The sequence below is a fragment of the Accipiter gentilis genome, chromosome 28 (assembly GCF_929443795.1).
Source record: "Accipiter gentilis chromosome 28, bAccGen1.1, whole genome shotgun sequence".
NCBI classification, from domain to species: Eukaryota; Metazoa; Chordata; class Aves; order Accipitriformes; family Accipitridae; genus Astur; species Astur gentilis.
The window spans coordinates 8,484,840-8,504,354 of record NC_064907.1 but is presented as its reverse complement, the minus strand read 5'-3'; the positions used below and the strand labels follow the sequence as shown (position 1 = coordinate 8,504,354).

Sequence of the window (19,515 nt, the reverse complement as noted above, 5' to 3'; positions counted from 1 at the left end):
AACACTCACCTAGGATCATATCTTGCTATGTTCGAGCTCCTCATAAAAGAAACTTTTCAATAGGTAAAACAGGTTTCTCATTAGCTGGATCACCTCAACTTAATATAAATACAATGCATGAGGCATGATTTCATACTCCTCAGACAAGTATTAAAAGAAAAAGCAGAATCTCATATCCACTAGAAACTAAATGAGGCAAGGGCACAACCAACTTCACCCCTAGCCACTATGGTCTCTTAATCCACATTATATTTTCTGATCTCCTGACTTGGCCCTTGCCAGTCAGAGAGGGGAAGGGAGTCTGCTAGAGCTTGTCAAGAGTCATAAAAGACAATTGTTCCTATAGCTGAAAGAGATGGGGGGGTCGGGGCAGGAAACTATTTTCAACTGCTCAGAGCATGGCTTTGGTGGTACAAGGAGTATTTAATGGTAGCTGGTGCCTTCTGGGGAGATGAGTTTTCCAGCATGCTCAGAGCTGCAGCTGAGGGAGGCTTTCTACTGCCAGAGGACAGCAGGAACAGGGACCTGGCTCCAGCACTGGACTGAATGAGAATGAGCCTTCTGCTTGCTTATGAAAATTCAAGCTTTAGTGACATATAGGTGGCTGATCTGCTTACATAAACCTTTCTTCATACTGTCTGCATTGTCGTATCCCAATCAGTAATGTGACACCGGAGTACTTTAAAACAGTCCTGTTAATCTATGTGCCTTTACCTCCAACTCAAACCTGTGCACATTGAGTCGCTAATTAAAAAAACAAATCTCTGCAGGCTGTGTACGGCAGAGGTGAGGATCCCCTGGGCTGTCCCTACTCTCCCTCTCCAAGCAGTAGCCCTGTCCCCTCAGGGAGTGGGCTGAAGGGAGTCTGGAGGAGCCACCATGTTGGGGCGAGCAGAGCCCAGCTCCCAGAGCACTGCCATGGCACTGTGGCTCTCGCACTGCTGCCGCCTCACCCTCAGCCCTCCTCTGTGCTGAGGCGAGGCACAAAGCGCCAGTGGCAGCCCAGACCTTGCCTGCAGCCTTGGAGAATGAGGTTCAGCCTCCTCCAGCAGGCCTCCACCCTGGGCCGCCATGTTGTGGCTTTCCCCCGGGACAGCACCTGCCCTGGGCCACAGCAGCCTGCCCCCCCCCCCCCCCCTACTGAGTCTCCCCAGCAGGGAAGGGGAGCACAAAGCCCATATATATGCATGTATGTAGCCTGGCTAACTGCTTTAGGTTCCTGGAAGAGCTGGCTGTGAGTGCACGTACAGAGCCTGCCCCTCAGTCACCGTGCAGGGCAGCATGGGGATGCACGCAGGGCACGTGGTGTGGCTCATTCTGGGGGTACATTTTCTTCTCTCCACCCACATCTTTACTGTGCAGTGATGATGGTGCTTCCGTGCTGGTAGCCACAGCCTTACTGCCAGGGTGCTGTTTGGGGCACTTTGTGTGTTCCCAGCACTCCTGTGGTTTAAACCCTTCCCTGGGCTGGTACTGGTGAAGCCTAACCCTGCCCAAGGCCTTGGCCCCTGGCAGACACAGCCTGCGGCATTGCTGTGCCTCTCAGCAGCAGTAATGGGGTGTTATTAACTTCACTCTTTAGGGACTTGCTCAACGACTACTATTGAGAGAAGAATGAACTATCACAGTAAATAAATCATGGTGAAAACTCGTCTACCCCAAGAAAGCTGTGTCTCCTGAGGGCAGGCTCCCCCGGGCAGCCCGTGCTTGTGACAGGCCCAAAATACCAGCAGGACAACTGCTGGCCCAGCCTTTTTGTGAGGAATTTGGGGGGAAATGCTCCCGCTAGAGTCCCAGCCCTGCCCGGGAGCACTACTCTGCCTTGGCTGTGCTCCAGGAGGCTGAGGCCTGCCCCCAGGTGTGGTCAATCGGTGCTGGGGGCAGCCCTTCCCCTCCCAGCAGGGCAGATAGGCAGGCAGGCAGTGCTGGGGGGATCTGGCCACCTTTCCAGAGAGGCTGCAGTAAATGGTAACCGTCTTCTTGAAAATAAAACACGATATCATAACAGGGGCTTGCTTTTCTAACAGGAACGTGTTAACGTGGAAGTCTCTGGGAGTGCAAGGACAGTGCATGTTGAGCGGTTAAGTTTGGCTCTTCTCTGTGTGTTGCTATTTGCGTACCCTGAGCTTCGGAGGTGAATGCGAGGTGAGGGGAATCTCGGGCCTATGTCTGCGATCTCACCCCTTGGTATTTTTCACTGACCACTGGCAAATATTATATGAGGTAGGTAGGCAAGTTCACAAACTAGCCTTAGTTGTTTGTTGACAATTTATAGCAAACTGAGAATGAGTTATAGCGACTCTTAAAAATGAAATATCCTTCTTGAACACTTAAACCCCCTCTTTTCCCCATTTACTTTCTGTTGAAAGTCTCTTTTTTTGGTGTAGACTACTGAATACATTCTTAGCTTTTAAAACATAGCTGATACTGGTGCAAAATTGTTCTGGTTTCTTGCTGACTTTTAATAATATGTTTTTCTTCAGAAGCTAAAAGAATCCTGAAAATAAACAAACCCCAAAGTATTAACATTTGTTTTTATGTTTGGCTAATGTTAACCTTTTGTACTTTCCTGTAAATGCTGATTGAGAGTTGCATCTATCACTGCCACTTTGGGCTAATTTGTATTCTGTCCCCCATGCTCCTTTTTTTTTTTTTTTTTTTTTTTTTTCCTTTTTAAAATATGTTTTCTGGGCCTTATGTGGAATAACCAGAGCAAATTTTTTGACATTCACATGCACACCTCTCTTCATGTAAGTATGCCCATTTTGGTGATGCTCCTTCCCTCTACAGATCAGAAATCTTGGTCAGAATCCATGATAGTTAGGATACCATATTCAGATGGTATCCTAGAAACTACCTAGAAACAGGTTTGGGTTTTTTTCTTATATTTCTTTTGCTGTTAGGATTACAGCTGCAAATATAAAAAGTCTGAATAACTTTTAGTGTAATATATTTAAACTCAGGTAATATCTATGGCTATACATCTACATGTTTTTTTGAAGAACTTACTCATCAGGATGTGCTGTATGAAAACTTCTAGGAAATAGTGCAGATACTAATGATTTAAAACATTATAAGTCTCTAGTTTCTAATTAAAAAATGAGGATCAGTCTTTCACTTGACTGTTTTATAGCCCCAGCTTTGACGATGGCTTGGTTTTGCAGCATGATTTGCAGTGTAATTACTGCTGATGAATTATCATTAGTTGTAATGGGAACCTGTTGAGTTTGTAATGCAAGTTTACAGAGAAGGAAGGAGAGGGAATGTTTTGGAACATCACACTAATTCTACATTTCCCTTATACATTCAGTCCACAGTATATTTATATTACTTCTTCACTATGTTAATTTCTGGCTGTTTTTAAATGGGGTGGGAAGCTACAAGTATTCCAGTTGTAATCAAGGGTTAGATCCTTGCCAGTTCTAGTCAGTGAAAATACCCATCAAAATAGTATTCTACTACTATAGTTCCCTCAAACTGTGCCTTAAGTAATTCTTACTGTGTATCTTCAGATGGAGTGAAATTACCCGAGTTTTCAAAAGCCTTTTGCAAGTATGTAATAATGCCGTGAAAGATAAAATACTGCAACAAATTAGAAACTAAGTAGGATAACAAAAAGCAAAAGCAGAAATGTAGTCAAAAAGCAAAATCACTTAACATGTTCTTGCAGGTTTTGCTATACTAGCTCTTGCTAGTATTTTTATGAATGCTGAGTGCTGAAAATTAAAAAAAAAAAAAAAAAGTAGATGAATCACTTCATTAGATAAGTGAAAACTAAAAAAAAATAAACCAAACCATTGAGTGTACAGTCATCTGATCCACTTAAAACACTTGAGTTCTTGTAGACAGAAGGCTTCTGGTGCCTGAGCCACAGGCCCCTTGGGACAACACTTACATCAGAGCAGTAAGTGACCAAGAAGCACGTGGAAAAAATTATAATAGGTTCAAAATTATTTACTTGCAAGTATTATTGATGGTGCTTGCTATTCTTTCCAAACTGAATTAACAGCACTTTAACAATGACCACAGCCCAGATTTGTAAAGGTATTTAGCATCCTTTGAAAAAAAGTGTGTGTGTGAGGGTGTGCCTGCATAGTTTTTAAAGTGTGAATGATACTCTTTTTCTTCTTCTTCTTTAATGTGTATTAAGGCAGAGGAAAGCAAGTGAAACGTCTGGTAGGGAGAAAATGATACCAAATGGCAAGAGTTAGGTAAACCAATAAGATGCATTTCCCTGGAATGATGTATTGTTTTAAGAAACCTCTGATGAAAGGGAAATTGCTAGTAAAGAAGCTCAGAGGTGTGAGAAATGCATAAAGTCTTTCACAGAAAATGAACCTAATAGACCATGCAGTTTAGAGATGATAAATCATAAACAGAAATCTATCTAATTACTTCTTGGCTGGTGTTGAACCAAGATATTGAACTGCTAAACTGATCCAACTTGGCAATTTGGCATTATTATGCCCTTGTGTTTTTATTCCAGTTATTTTAAATCTAAATTTTAAAAGTGAGAGTACCTGTCTGGAAGTTCAGGAAAAATGTTTATGAAGTATTGATACTTATACATCTAAACCGAAAATGGAGGAGAAGCAGCAACTGGTAAAAACTGTTGCACAAGCTTCCAAAATAGTAAGTGACAGTGCCTACATCAATTATTAAATATTTAGGGTGGAACAGAGGAATGCTTTATTGTATCCTTTTCCTTAGTAGCATTTGAATACTGCTGTTTTCTTGTTTGTTTTATCTTGTTTCATGCCAGATGTTCTTATCAGGGAAGACAATGGTGGTGTGTTTTAATATTGATGAGTTGATTCTCCTGGGAATAATAGTATATCTACCTTCTCAGAATACAAATTCTGGGAGTTTTTTTATAGTGTGATTACCATAATGCATTGAATTTTAAGTGCAACTCTTTAAAACTGTGGAAAGAACTTTTTGTTTATTATCTTTCTTCTATCTACTTTCAGAGTGACTTTCCTTTTAAAATTATGTATTGTGTTTTGGTGACCTTTAAAAAGTAAACATGTAAATCACCAGAGGTACTGTGTGATCTGTCAAAATAGCATATGCTTAAGTACCTTATAAACTATTAAGTAATCATAATATTTCTCTTTCCAAGGTTATTAGTTTATTCATTTAAACAGTTGGAGAACAATTGCAGAGTAATTAAAGTACCTTGCTTTAACTCCCCTCCTGCAGGAACTTGACCATTGAAGTCCTGAAATTATAAATGATTTGGTGACAAGCCAAGCTTGCAATGCAGGCAATAAAAACCGTGGAAAAAGAAGTGACTTTTATAAAGGAAATACTTTTCACAGAATCCTTCTTAAAGAAACAAGAGTGCAGCAGAAGCCCGGAGAGCAGGCGACTCAGCGAGCAGCAGCCATTGGAAGGAGCTGTCTGCAGCTCTCAGTGCTGTACTGAGCATGTCCCAGCGGAGCCCAGCGCAAGCAGCACATTATGCAAAAAGGCAGCTCTAGCAGATGGGAGAGAGGCACAGCAAGCATTTGCTTCACTTGCATCACCACCGCTTGAAAACAAACCTGGATCGCTAGAGGGGATCTCGCCGGCAGGCCAAAGGAATGAAATACGGGAGCATGGCTTGATTGCTGAAGGTGTTGGGCTGCGAAAAATCATGGGGAATCAAGATGGGAAGCTAAAGAAAAATACAGGTGATGTGCACGAAGGAGGAGAGGATGCCTCTGGGCCCAAGGATACAGATGGCACAAAGAAGGTATCGGGAAGCAGAAGGGGACTGGGGAAGCATGCAAAAGGAAGTGAATCCGGTAAGAAGAAGGGTAAGTCAGACTCGAGGGCCTCAGTGTTTTCAAATCTGAGGATCAGAAAAAATCTGTCCAAGGCTAAAGATGGGAATAGTAGTTCACGGGAGGATGTTTTGGAAAGCCAGGCCTTGCAGGCTGGAGAGCTGGACAGTACTCATTCAATTGTTACCAAAACTCCAGATATAAGCATCTCTGCGGATGAAGGGGGTCTCTCAGACACAGATGTTGAACATTTTGAAATCAGAAATGAAGCTGTCCCAGCTGCTGTGGAGACACAGGATGGACAAAGGACCAGCTCTGGCTCTGATACGGATATATACAGTTTCCATTCAGCCACAGAACAAGAGGATTTGCTTTCTGATATCCAGCAAGCTATTAGACTGCAGCAGCAGCAGCAGGGGGCAATTAACATTGGAACTGAGGACCTTGTCACCAAAACAATGGGCCGACACATGGCTAATTCACAAGCAGCCCCCTTAGATTTTGAACGGTTTCTTTCAGTAACTACCACTGACAAAGAGAGGAGCCCAGACACTGATGGGGCTTTTCCAGCAATATCTGAAATTGCAGAAAACATTCCCGTCTCCTGTGCAACTGAACCTGAACTGAAAGAAGCGGTAAATGGCACGGGCTCTCCTGGTAACGGCTTATTTGAAACACAAGAACGTAAGCTATTGATTGAGGAGCAGGAACAGCTCATTGCTGGAGTGGATGCTGTTGCTAGTGAACTAGAAGATGATTTAAATAGAACTGCAGTAGAAAACCAGTCTCAGACACATAGCTCCACACAACCTTTTCCAACCTCGGTAGCAGATGCTGAGACTAAAATTGCTGAAGTGCAGGCTGTTGATTTGCAGGGCTCAGTAACAGAGGATGGTATTTCAGATGCAGGCCGTGATCATGCTGCTGAGACTCAGGAAGGGAAACACACTCTGTCAGCCAGTCAAGAGGACCTGCATAATGGTTTACCCACTGAAATGAAGAATGGCATTTTGTCCTCTGAGGGGACAGCAGACAGTCCGATGCTTGGTTCCCGATGCTTTAAGCCCTATCTAATTAATCCTTGTTACATCAAAACCACAACTAGGCAACTGAGTTCTCCCAACCATTCACCTTCTCCTTCCCCATCCCAGAGCCCGCTTTTTACAAGGAGGCAGGAGTCCTTCCACAAAAAAGAAAAAGTCTCAATCAAGAAGCAGAGGTCTGCTAGTTTGGCAGGTTTATTTAGTCGTTCTGCAGACTGGACAGAAGAGGTATCTAATCACAAATGTGAGATAACGCAGAAGGTGGGCTCTGCAGGCTACTTGGAGCACAAGGGGTTCAGAGAGAAACTGCAAGTGGAAAGAGTGCCTTTGACTCATTCAAGAAAGTCCTCAGGGGTGCAGGCTTCTACAGAGACATTTCCCAATGTCTTTTCAGGTGAGTGACATGTATTAAGGGTTTTTTTTCCCAGAGAGTCTTTGAGAATATATAAAAAAATACTTGAATTCAGTCCTTTGCATGTACTATTGTCTTTACTCGTGCTGACAGTTTTAAAATCGAAGGCCTGGTCTTGCAAACACAGTCACATTTCATTAATGAGCATAGCCTCTCTATTTGGTGTCAGCCTGGCAGTACTGCCAGTAAAGGAAGTGCATAACTCTTTGAAGTTTTTTTCTGCTTTTCTCCTTTGTCTAAATCTTGCAGGAAAAAGCTGGATGCCTTAAATTATTCTTGTTGAAAAATGCTAAGAGCTGCACTGTTGTAGGCAGACCAGCTCTAGGCATAAATAGAACTTTCAGATGCGAAGCTTTCTGTAACTGTGATCCTGTTGGGGTTTTCTTGTGCTAGGCACTGTTCTGATGTACTGTAAATATTTGAGAGCTGCACCTGGTGTTAGACTGAGGCAGTGATGAGGATTTGCTTAGTACAAAAAGGAAAAAGCCATGCAAGCACAGATGGACAGCACTACAGAAAGGAACCAATTTTCCCTTCAGAAGGGGGAAAGAGAAGAAAAAAATGTTAATGACTTGAAAAGGCAGCATAAAATGGAGAAGAGAAGGGAAACTGGGGGCAGTACAATTTGATAGCTGTGGCAGGCTGCTGCTCAGGCTAAATAACGAGACTCATTCAGGAAAGCATTCTTTTACCTTGCTTGTTAGGCAGTTTGCATAGGAATACAGATATTACAAATGAAATAGTGTGAATAGATGGTTCTATTTTCCTGCACTTTGAGGGTTTTTTTACCCTTTCTCTTCCCCCCCATCTGACGTTTCTATATAAAGCTAATGTTTTCACAAACAGAGAAGGCCTCTGCCACGTAGGAGGTATGTATACAGAGGAAACTCAGCAACATATTCCATTTATTGTTCACTTAAGAAAACTGTAGAACTAAGAGAATACAGCGAGCATGCCCTATGAGCATCTATTACAAGATTAGAACAGTTGAATCTATAATCGGGTCTGTTTGGAATAGAAGTCTGTTCTAGATGCATGAGCACAGTAACCATAGATGTAGCCAAGTTATTTGCAAAAAGTGCAGTGAGAATTTTTTTGTGCTTTTATGAAAACTAAACAAAATAGTATGGTTTATGAAGGGAACAACGACATGATTTAAAAATCCCATGTAAGAAAATAGTTACGCTATCAACAACTGTTTTGCATAAAAAGTCTATCTTGTTTTATACTGTAGATTTTAAAAATTATGTAACTTGCAATCATTTGCATTCATAGTTGCTTTCTTTGTGCACATTCTACTTTGCTTGGTGTCACAGTAATACTGGTGAATGAACCTGTCTGGAAACAGAAATTAATTTTTTGCACAACAGCCAACTCCAAGAGTTTGAAATACTTGGGTAAAGCATTAATATTATTTTCCAGATTCAAATCACAAGAATACTTTCATTCCTCGGTAGTCTTGAACAGAAGTCCCCAATTTCAGTCTTGAAAATTAGAATTCAAGTTTTTAACACAAAAAAGCCCACTGAAGGAGACCAGCCCCCTGTGAAGTCAGCTGAATCTTTTTTTTGTGTTTTAAATCCCTTCCACCTGTTTTCTTAGATTTCATTTCAGGCATCCCTATCTGAAGTTTTGCAATTTGAGGTGATCACCACTTTCAGATTTATAGCATATAAAAAGCACACTTTTTTTCTATCAACATTTGACAGCTTATAAACAGCTTGGAGAGCAAAGCTTTAAATTGCATCATCAGTAATTAGAGTTTCTTCTTTATGGTGGTGCTATGATGGAAATAAATTTTATATGCCAAACTTCAAGAACATGGAATTACTTTTTAGAGACCTGTTTTCCAGGAAACAGACTTTTTCACATTTCCTCACAAGGTTTTGATTTACTTATTAATAATTTTTGGTTTACTGTGTTTTCCCACCAACACTTTACACTGTTATTGTGAAGGGACCAATGTCCAATGGAACAGTAGTTCTGTCTCTTATGGAAATTATGGTGACCCTCGTTTGCATGTACATACCAGCTGTCTTTACAGGCAGAGGACAATTATACCCTTCAGTTCATGCAGAAAAGCTTGAAATGAGAGAATGGGAAATGGCATGATAACGCTTAATCTCTTTTTGATAATTCGTATTTTAAAAAATATGTTTGCAAGCTGAAAATTATGAAGAATATAAAAATAACAGGTAGTGTACATAAAAAATGGAAATTAAACTTCACATTAGTATTCCCACAGACTGGCTGTCATTGCTGTAAGAGCAGAAAAGCCTCTTTATTTAAAACAGTCTGCACAGTAACAATTACAGAAATAATTGTAATTTGAATACTGCTTTTGAAAAATGTTGTATTTTAACTGCATGCATGAGATGCATCAATTCAGGGATTACGATCAGGCTTTTAGAAATAACATTCGTTATAGTGGCTCATTTCTGTCTTTAAAAGAAAAAAAAAAAAATTAGGTTCTTGCCTAGAGCATCTTGCTGTGCAATGACTGCAGTGTTGTTCTGCATTTCTAACTAGAATCAAGTAAAATATTCCACAACACTTTAGTCATTGATTTTAATGACAGCAGGTTCTATGCAGATGACTGGCCTACTTTTGCACTGTGTTGTGGTTTGGCTGTGTGCCATTTGGTTTTTACAATGATCCATGCAAATTCTTCTAAGGCTGTTTTAATGTAAAATGTAGATGGAAGCCAACAGCTGGAATAGTGGAGGCTTTGCATATTTTAATTTTGCTTTATATAGAAATAAGTAAAGTATGGTATTTCAGATTTGATGCATTGGCTAGGAATATGGTGTAGACAAACTTATGGGCATTTTGTAATTCAGGCATCGGATCTATTTCTTTTATCATGAGGACAGCTGTATTTGAAATTGCAGTGACAGTAATTACAAGTTCTAGATTACCTGATGCACAGTGGAGCCATGGCTTTTATGTTGTGGTCCCAGGAGGACAAGAGCTGAACTGAATTAATAGGGTTGGCTCTCTCACTTAGGTATGTGGCAATGAAGGATTTGCACTAACATTAAGAGAGTATCTTGGTGGGAAAAGGAAACTGATGGTTACAAACATTAACATAACTGAGATGGAAGAGCCTAATAGATTGATTTAATAAAAAAGAGTTTATCCTTATGTTAATTTGACATGCAGTGATTGCAGAGGACCTAGTAAGGGTGTCAGTTACATAAACTGAATGCAAGAGTCCCATCAGCTGCCCTAGATGGTAATTAAACTTGACCCAGACAAACCCATGGCTGACTGTAACACACTTGCTGCATGAATCTCTTTCAGACAGATCATTTATCTTTAAATTTCTATTCAGAGATTTATATTTGTCCTGCTCTAGCTGTAAACAGGAGACAAACAGAAAGTCCTGGTTACCATAAAACAAAACCTGAAGTCAGTCCCATGCTTGTGTGCTCACAGCCAGTTTCTGATTTCCACGAAGGGCTGGCCTCCTCACAAAGGCTATTTAATCTCCTTTTGCGCTGTGCTAATGTCATCTGCACCCACTTGAAGTTCCAGTGCAGTGTCTGCAGGCATATACAAAGGTCTTAGTATAGATAAATATGTGAAAACTTGAAAAAACAGGATCAAAGTTTGTTTCTGAGATATAAAGTACATCATCTTAGATACTTTTTCAAGTTTTTTTTTCCCCAAGGGTTTTTTTTCATTCTGATTCATGTGATGATGCACACAATATGTATTTGTTGGCATCCTGAGGAGACTGTTTACCATGCAACCGTTACTTAAGACTACTTACGGTTTACTGTTTCACTGATGATATTTGTTAACAGTAATACAAATGTTTCTTTTATCAGATGGCGGGGCAGTGCAGCCTCCTGTAACTAAGGGAGCTGCCCAACAGCAACCCTTCATGTGATACGGGATCATGTACTACACAGAGTGTCCTCTTTTTGCCTTTTAAACCCAAACCTGGAGGCGGGCGGGAAAGGGCTGCAATACTGCACTCCAACTACAGTAAACTCTGAAAATGGGCTGCAATATGTTATTGAAAGATTGCTGAGTGCTGATAAGTTGCTTTAATGTTAGGGTGCCAACACTGCAATATGGGAATGGGAGAACATGAGTAAAGTCGCTGGAATGCAGTGCTGCCACAGGCTTGTTTTGATGAGGTCTCATGATTAATGCTTTGATCTTTATCTAGATCTTCACTGGGAGTAGCAGGTTTTGGTCATGGCATTGAGTGGCTGCATCTCTCAGGCAACCTCTTTCTGAGCAGCAACCCCATTCTGAGATCTGACTGGCAGTCTGACTTGTGTCTGGAGTAGAAGTGTGTTGTCTTGATTGCCTGCTGGTCTCTTGGGGTGCAAAGGGGGAAAGGAAAAGGGACAGTTTGTGGCTGGAGGTCCGTGCAGCTCTGCTTGGAACTGAGACACAGTACCAGTGTAATATCCATCTCACATGGGATCTGGCTAGAACTGGTCATTGAAGGACATCATATTCTTCAGTGATTTCATTTCTGTGAAAAGAGCAGTGGATTATTCCAGTGGGAATAGTTATGTAGAATTTAAGTTTGAATATACTTCTTGGATCTAACTGTGCTTTACTATTTTAAAACATATTTATAAATTATTTAATAGCTTAGGTTGGTGGTTTGTCCATTTTCTTAAAAAAAACCTGTGCATAAGCCTCTGCAGAAAAAAGAAATTATTTCTTGATGCAGGTCTCAGTTGTTTCCTCCATGCTGTGGTGTCTGAAGAAAAATAAACTTGGAATTGAAAAGCATCTGTAGAAATATTTTAGGCTGCCTGTATATGAAGGATCAAGTTCTAATGTGAATCTTGGTGACAAAAAATGCAAAAATACTAATTACCCAAGATATTTTGTTTGTGTGGTAGTCTAACACAGCTCAGGATATGACCAAGTATATTTCTTATAAACTGCTCCTGCCAAAATTTGAACTTACATAAGGAGTAGTGGTGGTGAAGTGTGTATGTGTAGGTGTTTCTGTGACTGTGGCTGTGATTATTATTAGGTACATTTAAAAGCATCATTCTGTAGTGGCTAGGTGGAATACAACAGTTCCTGGAAACTTACTTTTATGCGTACAGTTTATTTTTGGGGGGAGATGAGATGAGTTGGTACAAGGGGAACAGGGCAGAAGCAGTGAGCAGCTGTGAAAGGAAGGCAATGGAAGGATATGAGGACTTTACATTGTGTCACCTCATTCCTGCCTCTTCATATGATAATACAAGGCCGGTTGCATTTCATTGAATGCTCTAGAAAAGGCAGCGAAGTGCATTCAGGAGCTGTGTCACACTATTATTTCCTTTAAGCATCAGCAACTTCCTGCATTCCTACATAGCAGCTCATGTAAAGCAAGTTAGGGACGACAGACAAGGTGGTCTGTGTTACCTTGAGTACAAAATGACTATTCCTCATTTTATTTCCATGTTGCTACTGTCCAGAATAAGTTTCCTTCGCATTGATGGAAATAGCTAGGCATTCTGACCATGAATAGGAAGTGGGTTATGTTTTCTGATGCAAAACCTTGCTCTATTCTCAGATAAATACAAAACATGCCTTCTTTAATCTGTAGATGCATAGATGATAGATAGAACCCATTAAGTCAGTTAGCAGTTTTGCAACAATAAGATGCAGTGGTTATGAGATTGTGTATATGTGTGTGTAAACAACATCACAGATGTAAAAGTAAATCCTAATATGCATAAAATTAAATGAATATATATAAATACAAAAGTACAAAAATGCTTGAGAATTTAATCTCTTTGGTGTCTTGACATATGAAGCTAAATAGTGGCAGGTAAGCCTAGTCACAAATGAGATTTATCATTGAGACATTCTTATTTGTCAACAACAGTATGAATTGTTTTGTCTTAGGATCTGTATGAAATTTATCAGGAGCTCCAGAGCTCTGAACCTGGTGTGAATTTGAATCAGGAGGAAGCGTAGATAACTTTACTGTAGAACTAATTACAGGAGGCAGCTTTCATTCTAGTGCTTATTCGATGCTGAGATCTGGCTCAGATGTCCCTCAAAGACACATAGTAAGTAGCATTTACTGGGGAAAAATAACTTTTATCCCTTCCTCTTCCTTGCGCTGTTAAGGAGAAAATCACTGTACAAAAGAAGTCAATGTTGCAATAATGCTATAATTAACTACATTAACATCTACTAACAGTCAAGGAAGAAAAGGTGGTTTTCATTAAAACAATTAAAATATAAAAAAAAACCCAAAAAACAAACAAAACCCAAAACATTGCCTTCATAATAGAGGGTGTGTATCTAAACACTATTTTGTCATACAAAGAGTCAAGACAATATAGTATGCTGAGAAATAGTTGAGGGAAATATTTGATTACATCAATGAAAGAACATGAAGTTCCAGTTACAGTAAGGGAGATGTGCTTAGGTTTTATTCAGATGAAGTCTAGAAGAATATATCTGCACAAATATATAGGCATGCATGCATATATTTTTCTTTTTCATGGAATGTATTTCTAATTTTCTGCTTTTCCACTTTCTTCACCTTACCAGTTTCTATTTATGGATGCAAAGAAGAAAAGCTTTTGTAAATTGTGATAAATATTAAAAAGTCAGCAGTTAATTAAAGTTGGAGGAGATTGTCAGAGCTTGGGTGCACAGGTCCTGGAGAGGAAAGAAAACTAAGGCAGGCTGGGACTCTAATGTAGGTTGAAAGAAATTTGTTATTTGTGTCCCACTTCAGAGGCTTGCTAGTTCAGTTCAGTTGTGTTTTGTGACCTGTGGCTGCTTGAGCTAATACTTGGATTTACTTCTAAGGCAGAGATGGGCCAGACTGCATTAAATGTTAAATGAAATGTAGAACCATTGGGAATGAAGAAGGTTTACAAAGTTGGGTTGTAAAGAACAGTGTGTATCAGTTTGGACTGACAAAAGATGCTGTTAATAATAGGTGCCCAAAAAGACATCAGAGGAGCTTCTTACTTTAAAGAGCTAGACAGAAAGAATTGTGGATTTCCAGCAGTCTGTGAGAACCTGGCACAGAATACTGTCTTCACATCGCAAATCACCACAGAAACTAAAAGGGAAAAATGGGCAGAATTAAATACTTGCTGAGAGGAACCCAAGCACCTGAAAAACACAGTATGACAGTTGCCAAAGATGCATATGGTGCCTAAAAGATTCAGTAGATAAACACATACAGATTCTCTTTTATCATAATCTGCTATAATTAGGAAAGCTTTAGTAGTATACTTCTGTAATCTGCAATAATACTGCGTTAGAATCTGAAGAGACATCAAAGTGAAAGGAGACATGCCATACAATGTTGTGGGAGGGTGCATCTTGTTTATCTTTTTAGAAAGGTATTTTTTACTGTGTACCACTGCTGTATTATAGTTGGGGATTTAAAAACTTCAGCTTCTGAAAGATATTTAATGACATATAAGATATGGTCTTACCTTTCACTATATATATTATATATACAAAAAATATATCTAGTGAAAGGTAGGGATAAAAACATAGTTTAATACTTTGTCTCAGCTTACTGTGTTATATGTATGTCGTGTATCAGAAAATTCAGTGTGGGAGAAAGGTGTAAAATCTTAGCCACTGTGGAAGCAAAATTTCAAGGAGATTAATGCTCAAGTTAGTAAGACAGAATACTTAAAAGATTTGCCAATCTACAAGAATTCTGAAGGCACTCTCACAGGCCATCACAAACATTTTAATATGTTTTGAAGCTCTGGTGATAGGAAAGTTAGAATATTTGCTTTTTGGAAAAAGTGTTAAATTGTTGTTATTGAAAATGATCCAGGCAATTTTAGTCATCTTATTTTGACTGCAGCAACAAGCAAGGTCTTGGAATGAATCTTGAAGGAGGAAATTATAAGATATAATTAGTTACTGGGCATATGATAAAAGGGTAAAGAAAAATGGAACAAAATGCAGCATGGTTTTAGCAAAGATCAATAAGACTACCTTGATAGCTTTTTATGTACAGCTGCTTTCTAGACAAAGCAAGACTGGTAGGAAGGAATGCATCCAGGTTTCTGAACAAAATGGCAACGCTGAAAATCACTTACCTGAAGAAGAAAATGACTAGTGGTTTTGATGAGGGACACTGTCATGTTACTTCTCTTCCACCAGAGAGGAACAGCTTTATTTTGGTCTGCTTCTACCTAGTGTTGTGATAGGCTTGGTCAGGCTGTGGAAGTTTATTGCATGATTAATGCAAGAGTAGAGCTGCGTCCTGACCTTTGTCCTGGCATTCATGTTTTCAGGACTCAACCTTTTTGTCACCAAGTGAAATTTTCAGTAAACTTTTGTCTTTCTGTATTACAATACAGATTTCAAACTTAGGACCTGGGCTGGCATCGTGAGTTCATTCATCAGGACCAAGGTCTGCATTAATCAGTTTTTGACCTGACTGCTTCAGCTTTTTTCAGCATGATTTGTGCAAGTATGGCATATGGTTAAGTAATCTTTTAAAAGACCACTTTGGATATGCTGCAATTGGTGGTGTTGCCATGTCTCCTAGCCAGCACAAGTGGAACAAGCTTTTTTAAAATACAGCTACTTGGTTTGACCATGGGATGTTATGGATAAAGAGTGAGATGGGGTGTTTTGAAAACTGTTTGTTTGTAACATCCTTTTTACTTCATTAAATCTGGGGTCTTTCCTTGTGTTGTGTGTGTGTGTCAGAGGGGAATCCATTGTCAAAGTTTTGCCAGACCTCTGCTTCTTCCATCAGGGCATTTCTGAAAGAATTTCAATGGCGTTTGTATGAGGTGCCACTTTTGCCCTGTGTGCCATGGTGGCCGTGGGGGCAGCAGCAGGATTCTCTTGCCAGTGGCAGCTTGTGCCCTTGCTTCCAAAAGGGAGCACACGCACATGTGTTCCCTGGCTTTTTTGGGGGGTGTCTTGAGCACTTGAAGCTGTTAGCATTATGTGATTCTCTTTCTGTAACTGTGTAATGGGCTGCTTGTTCTAGCTGAGTGAGTTGAAATCTCAGTGATACAGCTATTCAAGCTCTCTTGTATAATCTGGAATCTGTTTAAATAATTAGTGATAATTGTGGGGCTAAAATAAGGGAAAAAATTACTTGCTTGAGTTGCACAAGGATTAATATATTGTGGTTCTAACTTAAAGCTAGTCGAGTTTTCATGGAAAATTTTTAACAGTCAGGAGTGTACTAAAAGATGGGATAATACAAAGGGAGGGACGCTGAGATGCCAAAAGATTCAGACAGTTTGGCAAAAGTAAAGCATGGTGTTTACTGTGATAATCAGATACAGGACTGACAGACGTGAAATTAATAATTGGTCATTTTATTCTAGTTGTTTGAAGAGTCTATGGATGTAATCAATTCATCAATTGATACATTCTTCAGTGGAATTTAATAAATATATATTTCTGACATAGAAGTTACATTGAACTGTGTGTAGACAGGCATAGAAAACTGGGGGCAAAGGGCCAGATAGTGTTGATGTATGTCTTTTTCCTAATTCTCTTGTTTAGGCAGATTTTCTGGTTTTGACTTCTGAATTTAAGATGGCATGTGGGTTCAGTTCACACCATCCATGTGAACAGAGCCAGGAAATCTAGAGACAGAACGTCAGAGAAGAAAGGACAATCCTCTCGGGCATTTCCACACATCCCTAACTTTAGTAGTGTTCTAAATACATGCTATAACTACATAAATAAAGAATAAATTAATATAATACATATTATATATAATATGACAATATACAATATAAATATATAAAGAAATCGATATATAACTTCTGTGAGTTTTTCCCTTAGAAACATAGGTACAAGCAGTGAATGCAGATATTAGCTATTACGCTAATAAAAACAAAAGGAAATATCTTTATGACTGAATTATAGAAATTTGTACCATAACCCTAGACCTTGACAAGTTTTGTCATTTTTAAGGTTTATGTTGCTTGGAAATTAGACGTACCACTTACTTTGTGTTTATTCATAATGGAAGGATTCAAATTTTTTTTCTTTTTGTTATGAAACCATGTTGTGTGTGCAGGCCTGTTGTTTGGGTTTTCCATGTTTTATATAACCAGGCTGTGAGAAAACTGTCACGTGGTTTTAGGAAAGTATCTGTCAATGAACATTCAATCCCCTTTAAAAAAGAAAAAAAACAACCCAAAAAGTGAAACAGCTAAAACAACCTCACAGGATGAGAGATCTGGAACAGTTTCCCAATATAAATCAGCAGAGGATTAGAAACTCTGCAGTGAAAAAGAACAATAAATGAAGTCTCTAATCCTGGAATATTGGGTGTAATCTCCCAGGTCAGGCTTCAGGCAAGGAAGAGACTAAATCAATCTGTTATTTTTTTAGTGTGATTCTATATTTATGCATTTATAAATGCAGGACTTGGCTATGCATTTATGCAGGACTTGGACTTGTTCTTTGAAGAGGAGTTGGCTAGAGTACCAACTTGCAGTTCTGTTTCATTCCCCAGGTCCCACATGCACCTTTGAAAACCTCTTCTTTCTCAGCAATCACGTGTTGTACGTTATGTCTAGGCTGACTGGTACAGGTTAGCTGAAAAACTATCCTGAAATTTGACAAGATTATGCAATGAAAGGAAAATATTAAGGAAATTTAATACTTTTGATCTTTGAAATATTAATTTTATATGTGAAACAGTAGTCATTCAGTGCCTTGTATATTTGAAACTAAGGAAAGTACGTTAAACAGCAGAAAGGTGAAAGTGAAGTGTGATTGATTTGCCCCTAGGAAATAGTTTAGCAAGCTTTTGCTGTGTAGTTTGGGGCAATATGATAAATGAGTAAAACTTGTAAAGTATTTAAGAAGTTACATGTAGTTGCAATTACTAGCTCATCTACAAATATGGAAATCTTTGCAGTATTTCTGTCTCTCGGACGTATTTGTCCTCTTTTGGCATTCTGGGGAACGTTTGGTGCTGTGCAGTTCAGGTGCCTTGCCAGATGAATTAGGCCTGACTTAGCCATGACCTTGATGGTAGTACATGCAGAAAAGGAGACAGAAAAAATTTAGAAGGAAGGAATGATTTAGAGATATGAGGCAGCAGATAGCTGAATTGCATATTTCCTAACTTTTCAATGCTATAGAAATCAGGCTTTCTTTTTCCCTGTTTTCTGTTCTGTTTGTTTGTTTGTTTTAATTTATAGAACTATGTTCACAGTTGGAATCCTTTGTAAATGAAAAACCATAAGAAGACTACAATTGTCTTTTTATATTTTGTAAAACTAATAGAAAACATATGCTAAATGGAAATTCACCATTTTGTCCATCTCTTCTTCCTTTTCCTTTTTTTCCTGTACTGTCTCCCAAAAATAGAGCAAAGCTTATGGTACTTCTGGCTTCAAAGCTCATGAAATATATTTGCTGTGTGAGCATTTCTGATCTCACTAAAGTGGAAAAGAAAAAAAAAGTAAACTGGGGAAAAGAAGGCAAGCCGATTTCAGCTTTTGAAGACATAAGCAGTACGTGCATGAGTCACTGTTAACCCTTGACTTGACTCTCGCTAGGGTGTTCAGAACTGATATTACACTGAAGCTCACTGCATTAGGAAAAATTAAAATGGAAAGTCTGCCTCTAGTCTGTATAGGTTAAGATTTGCTGATGCAGCTGCTGTGCTAATGGTGAAAGTGTGGTGTAGCGCTCTGGTTGTTAGAAAAGAGAATCGCAGGAGACTGGCAGAAGGGGGAGCTTTTGGAGTATAACTCATTTTGATCATTAGTCTCAACTTGTGCTCACTGACAGCTGTGCTCCCAGGCTTTTGCAAATGTAGCGTAAGGAGGATAGGAGAAACGATAGGAGACACATCTTTAAAGATAAATGTGAGGTTATAACAGCATGATCCTCAGGGAAACATTATTGCAAGCTCTGCTGTAGTGCAGTGCCTCAGTGCACACATGTGGGGTTTTTCAGTATGTCTGTGACTACTGTAGTTTTCTTCTGTTTCTCTCTTCCATTTGTCCCTCTCCCTCCCCTCAATAATTAAGCAAACACAAATATATGCTCATGGTATTGGTAGTTCTTAAGGATTTTATTGCTTACTCTGTTGCTCCTCAAAAGGTTTGTCTTCTAAGCAGGCTGAACAGGAAAAGAGCTATAATGTGAATTCATTGAGTCAGGATTTGCCTGTATTTGTCTGTGGACAGTAGTGAACATGCTTTCAACATTCAATAATTCCATAGGCAATCAAGTGTAAGGCAAACCTGCACTTCAGAAAAGTATACATCCTTATTTTTAGTGTCTGCTTGAGGAGAAAAAAGGTTGCCCTGGAATATAAAGTAATTGT

The 19,515-nt window shown here is 39.4% G+C and overlaps 1 protein-coding gene across 1 annotated transcript in view; it reads left to right on the top strand.

The window, feature by feature from the left end:
• The first annotated feature begins 5,456 nt into the window (after positions 1-5,456).
• FMN2 (formin 2) overlaps positions 5,457-19,515 on the top strand; it is a 162,707-nt gene continuing 148,648 nt past the window's right edge. Inside the window, exon 1 of the mRNA XM_049831137.1 lies at positions 5,457-7,205. Within this exon, the coding sequence (XP_049687094.1) occupies positions 5,639-7,205 (1,567 nt within the window). The 5' untranslated portion in view covers positions 5,457-5,638. The remainder of the gene's footprint in view (positions 7,206-19,515) is intronic.